Source organism: Ochlerotatus camptorhynchus, unplaced genomic scaffold, assembly GCF_037179485.1.
Source record: "Ochlerotatus camptorhynchus isolate MF236.1 unplaced genomic scaffold, CSIRO-AGI_Acam_v1.1 ptg000274l, whole genome shotgun sequence".
NCBI classification, from domain to species: Eukaryota; Metazoa; Arthropoda; class Insecta; order Diptera; family Culicidae; genus Ochlerotatus; species Ochlerotatus camptorhynchus.
Genome location: NW_027040763.1, coordinates 3,455,040 through 3,479,872, shown reverse-complemented (window position 1 = coordinate 3,479,872; position 24,833 = coordinate 3,455,040). Strand labels below are relative to the sequence as shown.

Sequence of the window (24,833 nt, the reverse complement as noted above, 5' to 3'; positions counted from 1 at the left end):
GTTTTAATTCATTGAATTACTGAGCGTTGAACGTGTTATTTCATATTAATAAACCTGTTCCAGTTTGTAGATGAAAATTACAAAATATATTTATCTTAGTAGGTGGCTAGTTCAATTTCCGATCCCGTAGAGCATCTTCTCGTGTTTCACAATTTGTTGGCGTCCATAAGCATGGAGTATCATTCTTCTTAATTCCTTTATTTTTCTTCCTTTGATAGCAAACCGCTATTTAAAAACAACCTAAATTTGTGTCGAATCCACCCTGATCCGTCAAAACTGAAACTACCCCAATATGGGTAAGCTAAGTTGAGAATGTCAAGTTTACAAATCAACAACATCGATCAGATTCAGCACGATGTTGTTCATTTGTCATCTTGTCATTAACGAATTAGTTTACACATTGTTTGGCACATTCAGTTTTGACCGATATGGATAGATCCTTACCAAATTTGAGTAATTTGATATAGAGTATACGAATAACAAAATATTGTAAGACACCCAAGAAACCGTAAGCATGTGGAGTTGACAGTATAATGGTTCTCAGAATTTCATTAAAATTTGTAATTTTGTTCCTTGTCGCAAAATATTAGACCCGTATGTTTTATCATTAGGGTAATTTGGACCATTTATATGTAAGGGTGGTCCAAAAAACCGATTTTTTTTTTCAAAAATTTAAAACTTTTGCACCACTGGACTGATTTTATAGATTAAAATATCAAATGATGCGTGTTGACAATGTTAAAGTCGCTATAAATCAATGGAGGCGCATGGTCGCGCTAGTCGCACAGGAGCAGGGCTCTGCATTTTCGAAACAAAGAAAAGAAAATAAACTCTCCGCAGAATCACTTCATTTCGAGCAATATTAGGGTAATTGATTCTGGTTGGACATATCCAAAAACTGATGATGGTTGGACCTATTTTTTCAATCGCTAGTTTAGTCAACCTTCGCTAATTTTTTTTTTTTTCAAAGATCACTTTACTACCATAAAAAAAAACTCTTTTTCTTCAATTTGCATGGGTGTTTTATTGAAAAAACTTCAAAACAATTGAGTTTCAATGTGTTTTCAAAACAGTTCACTTCCCACGCATTAGCTCGTCATCATGCCTTACTTTCAAACATACAGAAAAGGAATATTTGTAAATTTATTTTTATTTTCATGCAGTAAAATACTGCTTTAAGGTGTAAACAACACGTTAGTACGCCATTTATCCATTGGTTTCATTAAAATGTTTGAATAATTGACGAAATTCGAATAGATAAATATGATCATGGTTGGACCTACGCATGATGATGGTTGGACCGATGTGTTTCCTAAGACGGCCGCTAGGTGCGCTTCGGTTTGTCTACATCCTTCATGCGCAGCTGATTTGAAATTCGATTTCGTTTTGGCCGAGTGATCAGTTTCTTCGATTGAAAAAAATGACTAAAGAAAAGAGTTATGCGGTTGAAAATCTTCAAGAAGCTGTTCTTTTAGTAAGATATAAATCACTTACCGCGTATCAGGCACATAAAAGGTACAATATTCCGAAAACGAAACTTCACGCAAAAATTAAGGGAATCCACGGCAAGAAATATGGAAGGGAAATAGTGTTGAGTGTTGATTTGGAGAACCAGCTAGCGGATTGGGTTTGTATGTGCGCTGCTTCTGGCAGTTCCAAGACGACCAAAAAGATCTTGGAAGCTGCTAAAGACCTTGCGTCACTAGTTGGGCGTAAATTTAAAGGAAAAAAATCCATCGTCAGGTTGGCTGAAAGGGTAACCACCGATTACCACCGAACTACCACGAAAGCGCCGAAAGAAGTTAATATGAATCTACATTAAGCACTTCTCATACACTTTAGGTCCATCCAACATCATAATTCTTTGCGGAATAAAAACGTTTTATAAAATCATTTGTTCATAATTTTTAAGAAAGGTAGATCTTTCCCCTAATCACGCATTTTTTATAATTATATGTTGAATTCATAAAAACAAATACGACATGAATGTTGACGTCGTGCGAAACCGGCCTAAATAGGTCCAACCATCATCAGTTACCCTATTTTCATGTAAATCATCGTTTTTCTTGTTATCGAGTCACGATAAACATTCCTCTTTTTAAACATGACTGGAATATCACTTGTTTCGTCTGTCGAGTGCTTCAGTTCATTTCATTTGAAGCAAAGGCTTGTTTCAATTGACGCAATGAATGACTCGAAAACTGCTTCCTTCGTTTTTTTCCACTTTCACTTCATTTCGGGACTCATTCGACTTGTCACGAGCTGACGACGCAGGCATCAAACTATAGTATCCGGATAGTATCTGCACAATATAGGTTGCCGATAGGGATTTCATCAGAATTATATGTAGTAATAATATATTATTTTATATTAAACGAAAATTAAATTAACGAGGCCATTCTGGACTCCAAGATGTCGGAAATCGGTGTCAGAGTAAGTCTCAAATACCCCAGAATATGGGTATTTTCGGAGCGGGGACGACACGAAGCTGCATAAAATTGATATTCGACGTTATTTGACTATTTGACACTTCTTCTGATATTGGAAGGTACCATCTTGAATTTCAAGATGGCGTTGCACATCTATTTCTGGCTTCTAGATGTAAGCCCGATTCCAAAAAACCCACATTGGTCGGTATTTGACAGTATTTCACAGTTTTACTGAACCAAAGTCGCCATCTTGGATTTAAAGACGGCATGACATCAATTTTTGGCATCTACGTCTCATCCCCATCCTGAAAATACCCATATTTTAGGGTATTTGACACTTTTCCACAAATCGTAAGCCGCCGTCTTGGATTACAAAATGGAGTCGGATATCGATTTCCGGATTCTAGACGTTACCCTGATTCTGAAAAAAACGTTTGTATGGGTATTTGATAGAACTTTTTCTCAAACCGGAAGCCACCATCATGGATTTCAAAATGGCATCATATATTGATTTCCAATCTCCAGACGTCACCCCGATTCCAAAAATACAAATATTGATGGGACGGCATCAGCATTTCTTATTTTTTTCTGAAATAGGAAGCCGCCATATTGGATTTCAAAATGGCGTCGGATATCGATTTCCGACCTCTAGGTGCCATTGCGATTCCAAAAATACCTATATTGTTGGGGATTTGACAATATTTCCCACTTGTTCTGAAATCGGAAGCCGCCATCTTGGATTTCGAATTGGCGTCGCATATCAATTTTCGATCTGTAGACTTCGTACCGATTACAAAAATACCAATATTGATGTGTATTTGACTAGGGGTAAGACAGCTATTGATAATGAGTCATACTGGAGTAAATTTTGAGTAACTCTGAGTGACTCGAGTTGCTAAATATTCAATGCACGGTGAAATAGCAACCTGTTTGTTTTGTGTGCATTCCACGATTGTCAAGCTAAGACGTTTGACAAGGAAAATCTACGTCCATCATTCAACAACATTATATACCGGATTGCCATCCACAATCCTGTGTCGCAGCATGCAAAATCTGTGTATGCTTATTATTGGTTGACGATGATAATTATTGGATTTTCAAGTGAACATGGAGTTGTACCATAATTTAACGTCTTGATGATACACATGGTAGGCATACCATTGTGAACATTTTGGCAGATTGCATACCCACCAAAAATGTTTCAGAGCCCCATAAAAGTTTCACTTCACGTGGCATCAAAGACTACGGCTTTGTGATTCCAGGACTGTATTGCCCACGAATGAAAACCGAAGTTTTTGTTATGGTAGTACTTTTTGTCTTCCTTCGCATCGCGTTTCACTCGGAGGACAATACTTATTGAAGAGTTGTAGTTTTCCATGAAAGACATCTGTTAATATTAAAACCTTTTCACTAAGTTTAAACCGGGATTGATGGAAAGACCATTGTTTAGTCACATATACAAATTTACTGCTCTATCAGAACAATTAAAACTAAAATTTGCAACTCATTTAAACTTATTTATATAAGATGCTGAAATTAACAATTGAGATAATACATCCTTGGCAACCCATCATATATCACGCTAAATAACGGATTCGTTTCTCGGAATCATATCAGAAATATCTTTTTCTGATTTTCAACTTTATTGTCCCACAATAGTAGAGACCATGCATATAAGAGTAAAAATTCACACTGAAATGAAATACACACGGATTAATGAGTATTTGATGCAACAATATAAAATAAAATACGGATAGTATCTCTCCGACACTCTGACAGATAATGTATGTTTATTCTGATTTAATTTTTAATTTATGGATGAATATGAGACTGCTTTGATCACTTTTAGTAAATATGAGTTACTCAAATTTACTCGCTATGAAAATATTAACTCTGAGTACAGCCAACAATCAATACGAAACTAACGATTTTAAATTTGCTCACCACTTTAGTAGCCTATTGGTCCCAAGCAAACGATTAACGTACCCTATTCTAGTTGAAATTCTATTACTACACTATGTTTGTTTTGATTCGCTATGAAAGTTTGACAGATAACATCAGGGGTGTGTGGATTCATGCAGAACATGCAGGGGTGAGTGAAATAGCTTGGGACTGCTTGGGACCGTTGTTCTGGTACTGAGTGAGCCAAGAATAATAATGATTTTCTTCGGGACCCAGTGGTCTTAGAGTTACCTCTATGGTACAGCCGTCTTGCCCCTAGGTATTTGACTGTATTTCCACTTTTTCATTAATCGGAAGCCGCCACCCTCGATTTCAAAATAGCGTTGGATATCGATTTTCATCCTCTAGACATCATCCCGATTCCAAAAATACCTTTATTGATAAGTATTTGACAGCATTTCCCACTTTTTCTTAAACTGGAAGCCGCCATCCTGGATTTCAAAATGGCGTCGCATATCAATTTTCGATCTCTAGACGTCACCCCGATTAAAAAAGTACCCATATTGATGTGTAAACAAACCACCCGAAAATGATAAATTTTACACCCACGTGCACAGATCTTTGCGCATACGCCTAAATGAACCGAGTGAACGATCAACAAAAGTCATAAAAACTGCGCGAATTTGGATCAATGCAAAAATAAGTTCATTTGACCATGAAAGAAGAAATGAACACGAGTCAAGCCAAAACAAACAGCGATCGAAAGTGGTTCTGTTGATGTTGACGGGAATCTGCTGAAAGAGAAGACAATGACTTTCAATTGAAAGTGATGTTGCTTCTTCAGCTTCATCGTCACTTGACGATTTTCGATTGAAAGTGACTTTGTGGAGCCCTGCACAGGAGTATTGAACGAAAACCAAAAACTTGACAACTTCAAAAAAATACAACTCAAAAACGAAAAAAAATTGCATCGCCGATTTTTTATATGTTGCGGAAAAAAAGCTTTAATTTTCAAGAAAAAATGTAAAAGCATATTGCACTCTCTGTGAAAAAAAATACGGGTCTAAAATTTTGCGATAAGGGACAAAACTACCAATTTTTACGAAATTGGAGGAAGTTATGAGGAAAAAACGTGTTATAGTACGTTCAGACTACAGAATTATAACATGTTATAGCGCTATCTTGATGGTGGTATCTGTGTTGCAATTATTTGACAACCGTTATAACATGTTATAACTCTCCAGTCTGAACAAGGCATTAGTTAGTCTTCATCTATTTGATTTCTAATCTTCTATTCGTTGTTCCATAGTTTGAAGTGGTTAAGACTAGGGTTCTGATGCATGGTCATTATCGGTGTTCATGCTTGACATGCACAGTTGTACACACCAACTTCTCATTTGTTAATAACTTTTCACTCAGCTGATCAAATTTAGTTTTCTTTAAATTAATTGATAGATTAGGATCAAAGTTTACTGTAGAAATGCAAAGAGTAAGTAAATCAACACTTATGAATTTTTACACTTAAAGTCCGAGATGTGCAGCAAGCATTTCTCACTTCATTTTTGCAACGCAAAATCAAATACAGTTTATTACTTTAATTAAAATCACCTTTTTTACATACATATTAAAAAGCTATTCTATCGACTGCTTCAAACAGAACTATGTTTCGTCAACTCTGTGCAAAGTTATTAGCAAATGAGCAGTTCGTGAGCAAAACTGTGTATGCCAAGCATGTCGGTATTATTATCGGTGTCATTGTTTAGTTTTTTGCTTAGGAATCCAATTTTGACTGACAAAGAGGCGTGCCTTTGTAGGGTGTTCCAACACTCCGAAGGGTATAAGCGGGACCCTTCAGTTAGAATCGATTCCTTGCGATGAAGGCAAGAATGACAACTGTGTCAAAACCGAATACTTCATCATTTCTCAATAGTGATGGAGTAATACGATATGTATTAAACTAAGGACACGGGATATACTACAATGGATCAAATTACTGGTCACAGTGGTATTATGTACCGAACAGAGGAAAAAAAATACTGACCCCCAATCATGGATCAGCTATGGTGTTAATCAAATGGAAGTGATCCATAATTGGGTGGTCAGTGTAATAATAAATCTCTTGAGCGGATTTTCTATCCAAATTTTTTTCCAAAATTGAGTGTTATCTCTTTTGTAAAAAAGTTCACGCGGCGCTTCGGAATACGAACGAAACAGACCTAAATCCTAAGGCATCGTTAGCGGCTTGCCATACTATCATTTTTATGGACCACTATTTCACTTTTTTAGCACTAGTACAGCCCTAACTTATCGTATGACTCCACTGTTCGGCTATAAGACCATAGAGGAATTTCGACGCTGATGTATTTGGGACCAATAGGCTAAACACTTAGAAATACCTAATTTTACACGTGACGGAATTCATCTTTGACGTAAAGTATGAGACGTAAACAAACATGTACTGTACAATAGAGTGCTCCGAGACTGAAAAGTTTGTTACTCGACAAAAAGAACGTTTGATTGAGCTGAATTTCGCGTCTAGTATGACTCAATTTTATGTCGTATATGTCTAAGAGCACCTAAATTTACATGATTTTTTCTAAGTGTGTAGTCAAGTAGTGAGCCAATTTAAAATCGTTAGCTTCCACCGGTTGATAATGCCTTGTTCAGACTACAGAGTTATAACATGTTATAGCGCTATCTTGATGGTGATTTCTGTGTTGCAATTATTTGACAACCGTTATAACATGTTATAACTCTCCAGTCTGTACAGCGTTTAAGACTGCCTTTTTTATGTTTACCGGTTTCTTGGGTATACTCGCAGAAAAATCTCAATTAACGGCTGAGCAAAATTTCTAAAAAAATACATCGAAACAACGCAAACGAAGCAACCACAGGACATGCCATGGTTGTCTTCGGTTTTTCTTTGTATGTGCGATGAAGCCTCTTATCGCTTGGTTATGAATGACGACAGGCTGCTTGACAAGACAGGGTATGCTTCAGCGGATATGAGCACCATCGCAGCAGCGGAAATCATGGCATCATTCTCCTCCTCCTCCGAGGACGACAGTTCTGTAGAATTGACATAACAACAATTCCCACCCAACCGTGACCAATGTTGCTAGCTGATGCCTTCATTCGCCGACTGATTCCAAGAGCTGCACTTGAATTTTTCCGGAACCGGTGTGCTTGCGGTGCCATTTGCGTGGGAAGCAACACCAAAAACTAGCCAGGAAAAAAATTCAAAAATTCCCGAAGCCTCCTCCTTTGAATACTTTTACAGTTTGCGGAAAAGCGCTGCGGTGGCCGTTTCGGGGAAGTGGGAAAATTCGAAATGAATTCAATGGTGAGGGTCAGGGTGGCTGGATAGACGAGACTTGACGGAGAGATAGACCGAACGCGATTCCCTCCATTATGCATGAAAAAAGGAAAGTTGTATCGTTATCGTTTGCATAAAAGAACAGTTTGCGGCGAGAAAGTTGATGATGTTGAAACTTGGGGAAAAGTGTGCAGGATATTGGAAGTAAAAACTACCAATTAACTAGAATTTGCGTGAACCATTATTCAGAAGGGAGCCCTTCCTTAATTCTGGTCGAAATAAAATCGAACTTTCAAAATTTGGTTTAGTGGACATTGAATAAAGCGAGTCACATTAATTCTGATCCCGTAGTTACTTTTCTAAACAAATCTGTTCAGCAAATAGTAAAACTATATTCCCGTACTTACTGCAACTTTGTTTTTTCTCTCTGTTCGGGACATAAATCCACTGCGACCAGTTATTTGATCTATTGTGGTATACCCCGTGTCCTTAGTTTAGTGCATATCGTGTTACTCCATCACTATTGAGAAATGAAGAAGTAATCGGTTTTGATGCAGTTGTCATTCTTGCCTTTATCGCAAGGATCCGACCCTAATTGTACGGTCCCGCTCTTTATACTCTTTGGGGTGCTGGAAGAAGCTTAAAAGACGCGCCCCTTTGCCAGTCAAAAACGGATTCCTTTGCAACAAAATCAAGCAATAACACCGATAATGACCATGCATGCAATCCTAGTCTTAACCACCTCAAACTAGAGAACAGCGAATAAAAGATTAGGAATCACATTTTTTTTAATCATTTTTTTTTTCTTTTTTTAAGAGCATCCTCGGTGGACAAAGCCGAGTCTTTCCACTATCAGCAAGGCATAAAAAGTTAAAAAGGACTAATAGGTGTCCCTTTGATTACAAAATAATTCTGTTCCCCTAGTTTGAAGTAGTTCGGTGGTAGATCTTAAAGTCAGTAATGCACCACGAAAAGGTAATCTACCAGGCGTTACTGGGCTACAGCAACTTACAGAAAGCTTCTGAAACTTGCAGCAAGTAGCGTCTTTATCGACTAATCTAAGCGAGGTCCCTTACCCCTTGATAATACAACTAACGCTGAAAACAGTAAAAGTAAGTTGATCAACATCGATGGAGTATCCTCTTGGTTTGACTATAGACACAATATATTTGATTTCTGGCCTCTTTCCATCGATTTCCATTGATTGACTTTCGATACAACACCAGTCTTGATACTTGGACACACTGCACTACCGCTAATGTGACAATTTTCCGATGTGAAAAAGAAACATGATCTCTAAACTCCTCCCCTGAATACAGAATTTACACACTTGATGGCGTTTATACGAAAATGGTCAAGCTGCTCTATCGCAGATCTAGAGAACCAGGTTATATGAAAGATTCTTGGCTTGAACAAAGTTTTTCAAATTTTAGTCACTATATTCAAAGTCTGGCGGAGAAAATGTTGGGACCAGTGCTGAGTTGCATCACGGTACTGACAGCCTTAAGATTGACAAAAGAGATTTCTACGGTTAACAATCAAAACAACTGAGAACCTTCTCTCCGTAAAACTTCTCACCAGTATGACACAACAACCGTGAGATATCGTTGTTTTGCTTTTCTCACTCATTCGCAATATCACTAACATCTGCCATGTGTTACCATTATATCACCGAGGAAATATAAACAGACATATAAATTGACCGTCATCTCATTTCGAGCATAAATACGGTTATGACGGTCATTCCCCTTCCAAAATCACGGATGAGGCGATAGCTGTGATGTATCAAGGAAAAAGTCTTATCCTGCGCTCCTGCGTTATACAATCGTATCATAACCAATAATTATTATTGTGAGAATTCATATCTGCATGAATACGTACTACCTGCAGTCACGCATGCTTATTCATGGATAGAGATTTTGCAGCTAATACCCCGTTCACATCACAGCGTATATCACGTGATATACACTGTCTTGCAATGAGCACTAATACATCTAGTTTTCACTGGAAATCCTATGTATGAGAGCTTATTGCAAGACAGCCTATATTACGTGATATAGGCTGTAATGTGAACGAGGTTTAATATTTTTTCGGATACCGTGACGCTTGAGCTGACCGCATATCGTATCCAAATTACCGAAGCCCAAGTATCAAGGGATCCGTAAGAAGCAAAACCAATCAAAAAAAATCCTTACGTAAATAGGAACTCCCCTCTAAATATTGGAATTGTGGCTAGCAATCAAAGCAACCATTCACACTACAAAAAAGACATGTAAATTTCAGTGCTCTGAGACCGACACATGCAAGCGGCCCTTTTGACATAAGAATCAGTTGAAAAGGACGAGAAAATCAATTCAATCAAACGCACTTTTTGTCGAGTTGCATATGTTTCAATTTCAGGACACTTAATTTTACATGACATGTTTGTTTACGTTCCATGATTTACATCAAAGCTGAATTACGTCTCGTGTAAAAATAATAATTTCTAGGTGTGTTGCTATCCATCAGCAAAGAAAACTTCAAATCATACTTAGTAACTTTGAAGTCCGTTATACCCCGTTCACATTACAACCTATATCACGTAATATAGGTTGTCTTGCAATGAGCACTCATACATAGGATTTCCAGTGAAAACTAGATGTATAAGTGCTCATTGCAAGACAGCGTATATCACGTGATACACGCTGTAATGTGAACAGGGTATAAGGGAACGCAATGTATTTCAATAAATCTTCGCTAAAATTAATAGCGAATTCGTTTATTATTCAGTTCCAACCTGGATCGGGTATCAAGATTGGATCTGCTTGTTTTCGGACAAACGTCAGTTTGATCGTTTGCTTTTAAAACCCAGCTCAGGTTGAGGTTTGCACTGACAAAAAGTTCGGTTTCGCACTGATTTGTCGAAGTTCCACCTGTTGGTTCTATGATGGTCCTTGCAATTTTTTGGAGCAATTCAAAAATTTAAGATTTTTCGCTTCACTTTTCGTACGAAAGGTAATAACGTTGAAAAGATATTTGTTTTGACAGTAAAATTCTCGTGAGCTTGTCAATTGTGAGTTGTGCCAGTTTTTAGATTTATTAAGCATCGTAAACAATGAGTCGTACGTAAAAGAGAATTGATATTTCCGATGGATCACAGAAAAAAGTGAAAGTGGCTTTAATTTGCATGTTAAAAAATGGAATTTTTGAAGATAAACGGATATTTTTCGACATTGTAACGTAATAGCACCCACATATTTATTTGTTACAAGGAAAATGAAAATCCAACGTTTTCTTCAAAATGTTTCGTATGTTCTGAACTCAACAACTTTTAGCAAGAACAGGAAAATGAGGGAGCATTTTTCTCACTTCCCACTTATAAATGCCCAACAGAGATGATCACTGAGAGAATGATTTTACTACTCTCTCCTTGTCATTTAATATGTCATAGATGGCTTTTATGAAGACGGTCTAGTGAGGTAGAGGTGTTTCCAAGTGATATGCTAGTTGACCGTCATTTCTGAGATGTGATGGTTATGCGAGGATGACCGTCAAGGTACAATAACCGTTATGATAATGCACAGCACTGGTTGGGACCAATTCAACCTGGCTCTTGCGGGAGCCAATCGAGCATGACTGTTACTTTTGAGATCAAAGTGGTCAAAGTGTTGTGATCGTGATGATAATTAAATCGAACAAAAATTAAATCAATTCAGGTGGTAATTTATTAATGCGTTTCTAAATGAAATTTTTTATGGTGACGACGTGACATGGCTAATGCGTATTCGACAAATAATATACATTTTTATTGGTTACGGATGGAATGGTAAATTAGCAAGTATGCGTTGAAAAGTGTATGTTTTTTTATTATTTGCTTTCCGTCGATCTTGTTCTCCGTACTGAGTACCAATGCTACCGATTCCAGGGAGGCAGCTCCCACACCTAGTCCCTACATATCGACCCATATCAACTCATGGACCGGGGACCAACGGCTTTACTTACCTTCCGAAGACGTGATCAGAGAGTTTATACACACTTAGAAATACCTAATGTTACACGTGACGGAATTCATCTTTGACATAAAGGATGAGACGTAAATAAACATGTAATGTAAAATTAGGTGCTCCGAGACTGAAAAGTTCGTTACTCGACGAAAAGAACGTTTGATTGAGCTGAATTTCGCGTCTAGTATGACTCAATTTTATGTCAGAATTGACGCTCGTATGTGTCAGTCTCAGAGCACCTAAATTTACATGAATTTTATGTGTGTATGCCTCAGAAAATTCTGACGGCCCGACTGGGATTGAACTCAGGCCCTTTGGAATGAGAAGCAGCCATACTTACCACTACACCATCGGCGCTGCTAAAATTTTAAGTTGATCGATATTCTTTTAACACATTTCCTCAGTGGCGTCTCGTCCATATGTGCACCTCGTGCACTGCACAGTCTCAAATTTTCAAAAAGTAAAATTTATATTTCATAAAAATTAAGAGGCAAAAATTTAATACTCAATTAAAACCATTTTGTACGCCTTATTTATTGGTTTCATATGGATAGTAACTGAATTATCCACCACATCACTGGATAGTAGCTGAATTGTTTACCACATCGCTGCTCAAACTCCGTTTTACCCACCACTGAAAGAAATGTACGTAAAACAGAAGCGAGGCATAGCGATCTTGTTTTCACGTACGGGCACGCTGGGATTTTATCACGTGCAGACAACACTCTTTTTGGGCTTCTATGGCGAATGAGCGACGCAAAACAAGCAAGGAAAATATGCCTTCGTTCTACCAAAGCCACCGCATGCTTAGTTCTCCCAGTCTGAGCACTTATGCTTGTGCACCAGAAACGCTCGTATTTACAACCAGATCAGTTGTATATGTATTGAAGTCCCGTAAGCATTATTGCCGCTGTGTTAGTGTTTATTTTGTGCACTTCTATCTTTGCACAGTTTAAAGAGAAGAGAATAAATTGGCACGTATAGGCTACGTCGCATTTGAGTTTCTCTCTGAATTGATTGAATCTTGGAGAGCCGTCATTCGTTGTATACCTACCTACACGCACACATCGAATTTTGAAATTTTTAAATTTTCTCACTACCATGCTGCATTTCATTGAGTAGCCTCAGAGCATTGATGGAATATTGTTCATAGCATAGTGCAAAATTAAATAAGAATCATGGAACAGGATATTGTTGATGACCTCCTGAAAAGACCGTTTGCCAGAAGATCCATGGAGGAATAAATGCTTATTGCGAGAATGGACGTCCCACGACCAAAGTTGGACAACTTGAAAACGACATGTAAAAGAAATGGTAAAATCATAACGCGGAACTTTGCCGAAAATGGACAAGTGGAAATTGTTGGTTGTGTCATGCTCGAGGAAATTGCGCGGGAAGTGGAGCATTTCGAGGAAATCGCAATTGTCGACAACTCTACGCTACTGTTTAGGAAACGGTGAGTAACGATGACAAATATCATAAACATGAGACTTAAAAAGAAAATCAATGTTTCTATGCAAGAGTAAGCAAAACTGGTAGCAGAACTGTTTCCCATCATCATTTCGTTTATTTTTTATGCAGGTACCCCCGTCGAAAGATTTGTATCCCATTTTTTTTATTATGCATCAAAAATGGCTTCTACTGTTACAGACAAAATATAAATAAAATAGGTGCACAACTAGTGAATTTTCTCACGTGACTCCACTGCATTTCCTCCTATTCCGCCTAAAATTATGTTCTGCAAACGCTTGAGCATTTTCACGGGGTGCAAGATTATTACTGAAAAAATCAAAGTTGCCAGTTTGCAGGATTTTGTATCTGCCAGACTATAAATAATTCAGATGTGTTCAGATGTTCAGATAAACTACACACTTAGAAAAAAAAAATTATGTTAATTTAGATGCTCTGAGACTGTCATATACAAGAGTCAATTTTGACATAAAATTGAGTCATAACTGACCAATGATGTTTTTTATAAGGTTCAGGCCAACAGGCAGCGTGCAAGTGAAAGAAGCAAACATATTATAAACATTGCTGAGCATTCAAGTGACGTTATCACTCTACCATAACATTCCATACTATGAACAGTGAGATTAACGTCACTGCCAACAGCTGTTTCGTGTTAAAGATAAACATTGCATTGAAACACGAACACCACTAAACATTTGCACATTTCAATAACACCGTTGAGTCTGTTGGCCCGGACCTTATACAAATAACATTGATAACAAACGCAAAACTCAGCTCAATCAAACGTACTTTTCGTCGACTAACGAACTTTTCAGTCTCAGATCACTCAATTTTACATGACTTGTTTGTCTACGTCTCATCCTTTATGTCAAAGATAGATTCCGTTACGTGTAAAATTTGGTTATTTCTATGTTTGTAGCCTTATTAAATTGTAAACAGTCCAGTTCATAAGCCAACCACCAGGTGGTCTTCGGCAACTGTATTCACTAGCCATGTGACGCTAGTGTACCATGTAATTTCAAACTGTTTGCTTTAACTTGGCAGCACGCACGGTTCTTGTCTTCGGCAAAGTTATTTAAATAGCAAGATGCAAGAAGAGGAGATAAAGTTTGTGTGGGACACATAAAAACTGCCAACTTCACTTTCAGAGGGTCACAATTAGCTATTTTTTGATCACTGATTGCTCATTCATCGTGATTTCTCAGTGATCATAAAATTGCTAATTGTGACCTTCTGAAAGCGAAATAGGCTCCCTAGCTTTATTTTATCCAATCTAAGCCGCAAAAAGGTGAATTATCCGGCTTGTTGGTTACTTAGGTTGTTCGGATAGTGTGAATACATTTGATAGCGGCACTCAGGGATGGAAAATCATTTACATTCATTTCCTGCATTCATTGGCATTCATTTGCCTCTAATTTTTTTCATCAACAGAATTTCGTAAAATAATCTTTGAAGCTTTTGTAGGCTTTGATATTTGCTACATCTTTTGTATACAATTTAAATCCGTATCTCTTATGCATGATGAATCAGAACAATAAGAACCCACCATTGTTTTTCAGTGAATGTAAATTTCATTCACTGAAAAACAATAACATGTTCTGCCAGCTCTAGTTCGTCATGCATAAGAGATTCAGATTTTAGTTTTTAACAAAAGTTGGAGTTACTATTAAAAGCTACAAAAGTTCCATACATCATTTTACGGTATTCTGTTGATGAAAAAATTTAGAGGCAAATGAATGTAAATGAATGCACGAAATGAATGTAAATGATTTTCCATCCCTGGCGGCACTTGTCTCGATTCTCGGTTTTGTTCATTGCCAGCAGCTCGGTCGATTTAGTCGTTGCCGTTTGGAAATGTGTGAAGTAAAAAATACCATCAAGTTCAACTTTAGATATGGAAGCATGAAACCGTGAAAGCACCGATGCGAATCCCATTCAATATCCGATTGAGGAGGAAAAAGCACTTTGAATAAAATTCTAGTCTGATGAATCAATGCTGCATGCATTACTGCATAATCCTGAGCGATTAATTTCCCAACATGGCGATGGAAAGGTAGATGATGTACGCATGTTCACAACTAAATGAAATGTTAGTGTCAAACGAGCAGTTGGCGTCAAAAATTATAAGTGGCCACACCAAACATAACAAGGCGACATGCAATGGGCATAATTTCAAAGAATTATATGGGTTTCTGCGAAAAGAGCTTCGTGCGAGTTCTATGGAGTATTTCAAGGGTATTATGATTAAATGACCGTGATAGTTATGAGATCTTCGTTGGGATTTTAAGAAGAAGCTCAGGAAATTTCTAATGATTTTTGAGGCAGTTTAAATGACAATTGATCATTTTGTCAAGCTTCTGCATTCATGTTCCATCAGATGTCACTGCTGTTGTTTGCGGTGACATCTATCGGAAACTAGACACAATTTGTTTTCCTATAATTGTTCACAGAGGACACTGCAGTGCAAAACATGTCTGGTACCTCTATATATGCATTTAGATTAACATTCGAAGTCCCTCCTTGTTTACACATTCTGCCCACAAAATAGCTCACCCCTCACAGAATTTCCCGCTGAATTTTATGTATGGGGTGGGGCATAAAGTATCTTTTGCGCAGAATATGTAAAAAAGGAGGGACTTCAAATGTTAAAGCAAATGCATATATAGAGGTACCAGACATGTTTTGTAGTGTCAGGTACTCTATTTTGTAATCTGTGAAAGGGAAATCACAAATCGAGTGTCAAAAAAATACATGGCATTTTGAGAGATTGAGCTCGTAAGAGAGAATTTCTCTCTCAAATTTGAATTTTTTTGGCTCTCTGGGGACTGGTAGTAAAGCGGGTAAAATTGTATGGGGAAAAATCATTTTTAATTAATTGTAGCTTGATTAACTATAATTTCCGGGAAAAAACTGAACGACAAAGTCCCTAATAAATTTATTTAGGTTGTCGTTCACTTTTTTTCACCTGAATATGCACCGAAAGCGAATTATTCCCACTTCTCTCAATTTGTATATGGGGATTTTTATAACTTCCTACCCGGGGAACAGCGCCATCTCTGTGGAAAATGGTTGAATAAAATGATTAATTCCACATGGTAGTAAAATATTGAAATATAGGTAAACGAAATTCACTGATTCTTCTACTTCTTCTTCTTCATAATAACAATTCTTCTTCTTCGCATTTCAAGCTTATTGCATATTAGCTTATTGCGTGCTCGCAACTTAGTGTTCTAGATGCACTTCCACAGTTATTAATTGAGATCTTTCAATGCGTGACCCATTTTTGCATTAGTATAATTTTGTAGCAAATACAATCCTACTCTATTGCCCAGGAAAGTTGAGAAAATTTTACAACCCGAAAAATTCCTAGTTCGGACCGGGAATCGAACGCAGCTACTGGTCTTGCTTTATAGCTGCGCCTTTACCGACTGAGCTAAGGACCGCTACAAAACTTATTTTAATCACAATGAAGGTGCTGCAACTTTTTGTGATAGATGTGTGCTACTTGGAGTACTACGTAGTAAATCATAACCTATGGAATGACCTATGTGCAGCTGTTTGGATGTCATACTCAACAACTTTCTACTGTGCAAGGGATTTATGACCAAAATTCCTTAGAAATTTAGACAAGAGAGCTTCATAGAACTTCTGACGTGAATATCAAGAAAACTGCGATAACAAATCCAACCTTTTTGTTTTGTCGAACCTCTTAACGGAATCCCTTTAGGAAGATCTTGACAAATGGACAACATCGACATGAATCCAATCGACGTTGTTCATTTGTCAACTGGTCACTCCCAACATAGTTTACTCATTTTTAGTAGGTTCAGTTTTGACCGATCTCGGTGGATTCTACTCAAATTTGAGTAGTTTTGAAATAGCGTGTAGGTAAATGTGACATGGCAGCTGGATACCTGCTGATTCATAGTACCTATTGATTAGTATATAAGTCGTAGATAAAACATGGATTCTTCAGTGGTGAGTACTTAGACTGATGAAGTCTGCAAATAGTAAACGAAATACGCGCATATCACATCACACCACTTATAATCGAGTTGTTGTTGTAACCATTCAATCCCAGCACCAACGACGGCGACGACAATTTTCACAATACACACGATGAGGAAATGGCATTTGACTTAACGACCCAGAACCAATGGAAGATGCCACCAACCCAAGACCGTTGTCTCAGATTGGACAACAATCCGGAATAACTAGTCCTCAATTTGTAAATAATTGAGGGGTTAGAAGGAAAGGCGGTCAAGTTTTTTTTTTCATTTAATTATTATTATTATTTAGTTACTTCAACGCTCTCGGGTCATTCGTGCCTTGTGCGGGGCAGAGAGGTATGGATGCGTAACTTTGGATGCTAACCTCTACGCCGGGTTCGCCACCAAGGCGTGCAAGTAACATTCCTCAAAAACATGATAAAATGACAGTTATCGATACTTCACGTAAAATTTTATGATAAAAATACGCGTATTTTTCAAGGATAAGCAATTCAGATAGAGGAATTACATGGAAATTACTAATTCCTCTCTCTCCTTCTTTATACTGGTATTCCACTAAGACGCCCACATTAATCAAGATTCAGTTTATATAACCTTTGTGTGATTGGTTTTGGTTGTATTGCAGTTTACTCAACATATGTCTATGAATTTGTGATACTTGGGTAGGTATAAATGGGGCGTCAGTTCAACAATTTATCTTCATTAATTATCCCTGTCAATTGAAACAATTTCCATTTCACTACCATTTTGCCAACTAATTGAATCACATTCTGTTTCCAACAAACACACTTCAGCATGCACTCAACCTAGTTTTCATCGATTCATTTTCGCTAAAATCCGTCCCATCCCTTCGGTACACCTGCTGATGAATAATTCACTTAGCGCTTTATATAACCCCCCCTAAAAAGCACTCAGCACTATAAAATGTACATCCTCCCAATCCAATAAAAAAAAAACCCAAACACATCGACCCACCTTTCAACTGTCGTCCCAGCTGATCGCAAGGGCTCTTCTCCAGGACGCACATAATCTGCCGGCTGACGATGACCTGGTTGTTGAGCAGCCGGTTCAGGTTCTGACTGTCGTTGGCGGCGGCCGGCTGGGGCCAATTAAGCAACATAACGGCAGCGATCAGCCCCGCCGATAGCATTACCAGCCTCGTTGAACTCATATTTTATTATCCACGCACCGCAGCGACTAAACACCACACCAAGATGATACTGCCAATAGCTATAGCGGGGACCACTTATCCGCACAATTGAATTAAACCTTCTTCACTCTCCCGGTAAGTGATGAAATCCTCACACTAATCACAGAAAATAGCTCACAATATAACTCACAGGGGCCGCCACTTTAAGTGCACACGTTAAATTAGGCGTGATTATGCCGTTGCTGGGGGATTACGATGATTATTATGATGACGTTAGGATTCTTCCCCTTTCAAATAGCACGTGTAATAAACTGTGGCCGCCGGAAGTTGCTGAATTACACGGTCGTTTGCACTGATATTATTAATGTTACACTGTCGCGTCAATTTCACGTGATATGGATCGGTTTCCTGATTCGCTGCGATGTCTTCGTGTTGCCGTCGTCACGGAATTGATATGCTTATTACTATGTGGATTAGAAACGGGAATTGGGTAACTTCTGAACGTCACGACGGTCGGCAGTAGACTGAATGGAACCGCCGGCAGTGCGATATGTTTTATGCCAACCAACACGGAAAGAAGCGAGAGTGAGCTGTAGATCCATATGGAATCGAGAGCAACTGCAAGAGAGGGAAAGAGCGGTTCGTCCTGAGTCAGGACAATGTTGATGGTTACGAACCCATGCGGTTCAGTTGGAAAGCACGTGGAACGCGATAGAAGAGTATCATAACAAAGGAGCAGCATTGCGTGGTAGGTGAGAGCACTTGTTTGAATGCATATCCCCATCCACCCAAACCCTTCTCAACAACAGAAAGAAGCGAATATGCACTGTTCTCACTCCCACAGTGAGAAAACTTACTGAACGATACGATGAGAGTGCAAAAAGGAATGGAATAACAGAGTAAGTACAAACCAACATCACAAATCAGGAAAGCGTAAAAGCAACACAAAACCACTAATTACAGAACGAAAAAGAAACGAAATATTTAAAAAAAATCATTGAACTTTATACAAATGAAAAGAAAAACAGTTGAAGACAACACAAACAAAATACAACCACAATGCGAACAATGCAAACAAAACAAAATGGAAAACAATTAATATAACAGAAGAACACAGAATAAAAACCAAAGTTAAGCTCTTAAATCCTTCATTTAAAAGCTCCGATCACAGCAAATGCAAATAGGCACCGTTTTCACACTTTTCTCGCTTTTCTCGTCGGGTCCGAGGGAAGCATCCCATAAAACCACTTATCTTTCAGCCATAAAATCATTACAAATTTATTAGCATTTTTCCGCTCGGTGCTTGTTCCACCATGTTCGCCAATTCGGAAAACCGTTTCCGGGCAAGATTTGCGCGGCGGACTGCCACCGTTGCTGATGTCCCCGTTGTGAACGGTGGTACGCTCGATGGTGACGGTACACGTGAGCTCTTTCGCCGTTCTACAACAGTTAATGAATATTTATGAAGGGAAACACTCGTAAAAACGGAAGGATGTTGTAAGACTAACGGCATCGCCAAACGGATGCAAACATAAAAAGAAGGTAAGCAGCAGCGATTCTGTGCGGTACTGGGTTGTTGCGACATTTTTTTTTTTTTTTTTTGTATTCGACTAGAAGATAATGTTGATGTTTTGGTCTGGTTCTACGACATGGCTATAAGAATTGTGGAGAAGATAGGATTTATGAATTCATGGCTTCCCCCATGTAGAAGTAAGTTAATCAACAGATTGAAAATTAATGTATACCGTATTTTACCCGATGGAAGGCTTTTCAAAGGAGTTCGTAAAATTCACGCAGTATCATGAATATTGGCAAACATTGTTTTGGTCACGAGCTGCTAATTTGTTAACAAATTTTTACTAAAACGACAAAACATTGATTTGTTTACGTAGTCGGTAGAATATTCTTTTGTAAGCTTAAAGTAAAATGGAGCACTTAGTTCTAAAATGCATGTATCTTTTTTACCTTAACATTAAATTTTAGTTTTTAACCATGAGTCAATCCCTTGACTATTTGGCCACAATCTCGTATGAATAGCTATTTGAAAAATCATGGCATTTTTCTTTAAATTATTGATTAAGTACTGCGTACTTTTGCCCCACTGGTAGGGCAGTAGTGCGCATTTTATTAAATGTTTCACAAACGTTGATTTTATACAAATTAATGCTTTCTAAATCAACAAAAAATCATAATTGGACCTTAGTTCGACATATTTATGCGTATATTATGTGTATGGCCTCATCTGATTTCTTTGTTCAAATGTTGAAAATTAGTGATTTTTTAGTGGTGGAAATTAACTTTTTTTTTTATTATTATAGTCACTTTAACGCTCTTGGGTCATTCGTGACTTGTCAGGGGGTGAGATTTGAACTCGTGACTTTGACGTGAGAGGTATGGATTCTAACCACTACGCAGAGGTCGCCCTCTGGAGATTAACTTAAAATCATACAAATCAGATGTAATTAATATATTCCTTAATATTATTGCACTAAATCGTACTAATTCCACCACTCTAAGCCACTCGAAATCAATAATAAAGAGGGTCTCCCATAAAATACGTCTTTCCTATATCGTCTTTGGATGCATACCATACAATACCTAGCATATTTATCAATCATAATACTGGAATACTTTGGTTATAATCTTCATCCATTTTTTGACGTAGGACTACGTCTGTGATTTCTATATGGGGGTACACTTTGTGAAAACCAAAAATGGAACATGTAACAAAATTATGAAAGATTTTGAATAAATAACTCAGCTGCCCCTGGACCGATTTCAACAATTTTATCACCAATCGATCAGAAATATTTCTACGCATCTGTTAAAGTTAAGACTCACCATTCAAAATTGCAGGAATATGCAACCAACCGGTGGAAACTAACGATTTTAAATTGGGTCACTACTTGACTAGCCTATTGGTCCCAAGCAAATCGAATAACGTACCCTATTCTAGTCGAAATTCTAGTACTACATTATGTTTGTTTTGATTCGCTTTGAAAATTTGGCAGATAAAATTAGGGGTTCGTGGATTTTCCTATGTTTCGAGGGGTGCATCGATTAGCTTGGGACCGAAGAGAGTACCAGAGCTGAGCAAAAAAGTTGAGCATGTTTTTTCGGTCATCATAGATTTACCTCCATGATACAACTGTTGCTTTTATAATTAAAATTATCACCGATTGCCTGCGAAAAGCGATTTCCCTAACACAGAGTTCACAGTTGAATTTCATCCGGTCTCACCAAACGTTGTTTATTCAATCACCGCGTGGTGAGGAGTGGTGTTCTCAAATACACAACGAAAGGCTGTCTGCTAGCAGCGCTCTGCAGCCCACATGAGCATCCATAGAAGGAGGATGAAGCCGCACCGCTATTGGTCGGGATCAGTAGCTCTTCGTGAGTTGCTGTGGGCCATCTATGTCAAGCGCGTCATACTAAAGAGTATAAACAGAGAGAGAGTTGCTCAAATTCCTATTCCTACACAAAACTCAAGCTCCTGATGCAGTTAACAAATAAGATTTATTATATAAGACCACGTAGGGTAGAGAACTACTTCGGCCTAATCGCCCATTTTGGGCCTATCGAGCAGAAAACTTCTAATAAATCCATTGTTTCAGAGTTAACAATTCAATTATGCGTTTGGTACGATGCTTTAATTAATAAGCTACGGAACGAAGTCAATGAGAACGCGTGATATGAAGGTTTGCACCCATTATTCCCAAAAAGAAAAGAAGCGCTCCGACCGAATAAAATTTTATCTTTATCCGATAGGCCGAAGTGAATTCATTGGCCTTTCAATGGCGTTTCAATGCGTTAGGCCGAGTTAAGAATCCATAGGCCAAGTTTGGCGTCAAGAAACAGTCTTAGACTTTTGACAATATCTCAACGATTGGTTTCTCTTTATCAAATCTTACGGTACATACGGAAAGCTAAATTAAGTTGGAAGCCATCAGTAATTATAACATTCCGTTTGGTGCTAAACTGCGCTAGATTAAGAAAGACTAAGTGCGGGTTGTGCTTAATAGGCCGGAAATGGGGTAGTTAACCCTACTCCTACGTCACCATTGCGTTTTTTTTCATGATTTGTTTTCCGTCGATCTTGTTTTCGTGCTGAGCACCAATGCTACCGACGCCAGGAAGGCAACTCCCACACCTGGACCCTACCTATCGACCCATCATCAGCAAATACGTACCCCATTCTAGTCAAAATTCTAGTACTACACTATGTTTGTTTTGATTCGCTATGAAATTTTGACAGATAAAATGAGGGGTTAGTGGACTTTCCTATGTTTCGAGGCGTGAATCGATTAGCTTGAGACCGAAGATAGAACCACCAACAATCAATACGAAACTAACGATTTTAAATTGGCTCACCACTTTAGTAGCATATTGGTCCCAAGCAAACGATTAACGTACCCTATTCTAGTTGAAATTCTATTACAACACTATGTTTGTTTTGATTCGCTATGAAAGTTTGACAGATAACATCAGGGGTGTGTGGATTCATGCAGAACATGCAGGGGTGAGTGAAATAGCTTGGGACTGCTTGGGACCGTTGTTCTGGTACTGAGTGAGCCAAAAATAATAATGATTTTCTTCGGGACCCAGTGGTCTTAGAGTAACCTCTATGGTACCACGGCTGAGGCAAAAAGTTGAGCACGTTTCTTCGGGACCTACTAGTCTTATAGTACGTTGAGACTACAGAGTTATAACAACAATCAATACGAAACTAACGATTTTAAATTGGCTCACTACTTGACTAGCCTATTGGTCCCAAGCAAACGATTAACGTACCCCATTCTAGTCGAAATTCTAGTACTACGCAATGTTTGTTTTGATTCGCTATGAAAGTTTGACAGATAAAATTAGGGATTAGTGGATTTTCCTATGTTTCGAGGGGTGCATCGATTAGCTTGGGACCGAAGAGAGTACCAGAGCTGAGTCAAAAAGTTGAGCACGTTATTTCGGGACCTTCTAGTCTTAGAGTTACTTCTATCACAGACAAACAGACATAACACATTGAATTTTTCTCATTGTAAAACATCGTCGCTAAAACATTACCGCCATCTGTTGAGTACACTGCGGTGGGTAGTACACTGAACAGATGGCGGTAGTGTGTAAACGTCAAACGCAAGGGAATTGACTATGCGCGCCACAGGTGGCGGTGCTACCAACTACGATACTTTTAAATTGACCGTTAAATGCTTGTTCGATGAACAACTTGCTAGTGTTATGTCTGTTTGTCTGTGCTTCTATGGTTATAACATGTTATAGCGCTATCTTGATGGTGGTTTCTGTGTTGCAACTATTTGACAACCGTTATAACATGTTATAACCATAGAGGTAACTCTAAGACCAGAAGGTCCCGAAGATACGTGCTACATTTTTTGGCTCAGCTCTGGTACTATCTTCGGTCCCAAGCTAATCGATGCACCCCTCGAAACATAGGAAAATCCATTAACCCCTCATTTTATCTGTCAAACTTTCATAGCAAATCAAAACAAACATAGTGTAGTACTAGAATTTTGACTAGAATGAGAAACGTTAATCGTTTGCTTGAGACCAATAGGCTAGTCAAGAAGTGAGCTAATTTAAAATCGTTAGTTTCGTATTGATTGTTGTTATAGCTCTGTAGTCTGAACGCACTATTAGCAACAATCAATACGAAACTAACGATTTTAAATTGGCTCACCACTTTAGTAGCCTATTGGTCCCAAGCAAACGATTAACGTACCCTATTCTAGTTGAAATTCTATTACTACACTATGTATGTTTTGATTCGCTATGAAAGTTTGACAGATAACATCAGGGGTGTGTGGATTCATGCAGAACATGCAGGGGTGAGTGAAATAGCTTGGGACTGCTTGGGACTGTTGTTCTGGTACTGAGTGAGCCAAAAATAATAATGATTTTCTTCGGGACCCAGTGGTCTTAGAGTTACCTCTATGCTATTAGCAACAATCAATACGAAACTAACGATTTTAAATTGGCTCACTACTTTAGTAGCCTATTGGTCCCAAGCAAACGAATAACGTACCCTATTCTAGTCGAAATTCTAGTACTACGCAATGTTTGTTTTGATTCGCTATGAAAGTTTGACAGATAAAATGAGGGGTTATTGGTTTTACCTATGTTTCGAGGGGTGATTCGACAAGCTTGGGACCGAAGATAGTACCAGAGGTGAACCAAAAGCTATTAGCATAGAGGTAACTCTAAGACTAGAAGGTCCCGAAATGACGTGCTCAACTTTTTGGCTCAGCTCTGGTACTCTCTTCGGTCCCAAGCTAATCGATTCACCCCTCGAAACATAGGAAAAACCAATAACCCCTCATTTTATCTGTCATACTTTCATAGCGAATCAAAACAAACATAGTGTAGTACTAGAATTTCGACTAGAATGGGGTACGTTAATCGTTTGCATGGGACCAATAGGCTAGTCAAGTAGTGAGCCAATTTAAAATCGTTAGTTTCGTATTGATTGTTGTTATAACTCTGTAGTTTGAACGTACTATAAAAAAATGTTTAACAATATATAAATATATTTTTGTTTTATTATTTTGAAGATTGAAATGAATG

General features: G+C 38.1%; 2 protein-coding genes across 2 annotated transcripts in view; one reads left to right on the top strand and one right to left on the bottom strand.

Annotated features, from left to right (window-relative positions):
• LOC135705785 (putative odorant-binding protein A10) overlaps positions 1 to 18,760 on the bottom strand; it is a 105,863-nt gene extending 87,103 nt beyond the window's left edge. Inside the window, exon 1 of the mRNA XM_065227640.1 lies at positions 18,086 to 18,760. Coding sequence (XP_065083712.1) covers positions 18,086 to 18,281 — 196 coding nt within the window. The 5' untranslated portion in view covers positions 18,282 to 18,760. The remainder of the gene's footprint in view (positions 1 to 18,085) is intronic.
• Positions 1 to 24,833, top strand: part of LOC135705716 (chitinase-like protein Idgf4) — a 300,438-nt gene that overhangs the window by 143,733 nt on the left and 131,872 nt on the right. The gene's annotated exons all lie outside the window — the stretch shown is intronic.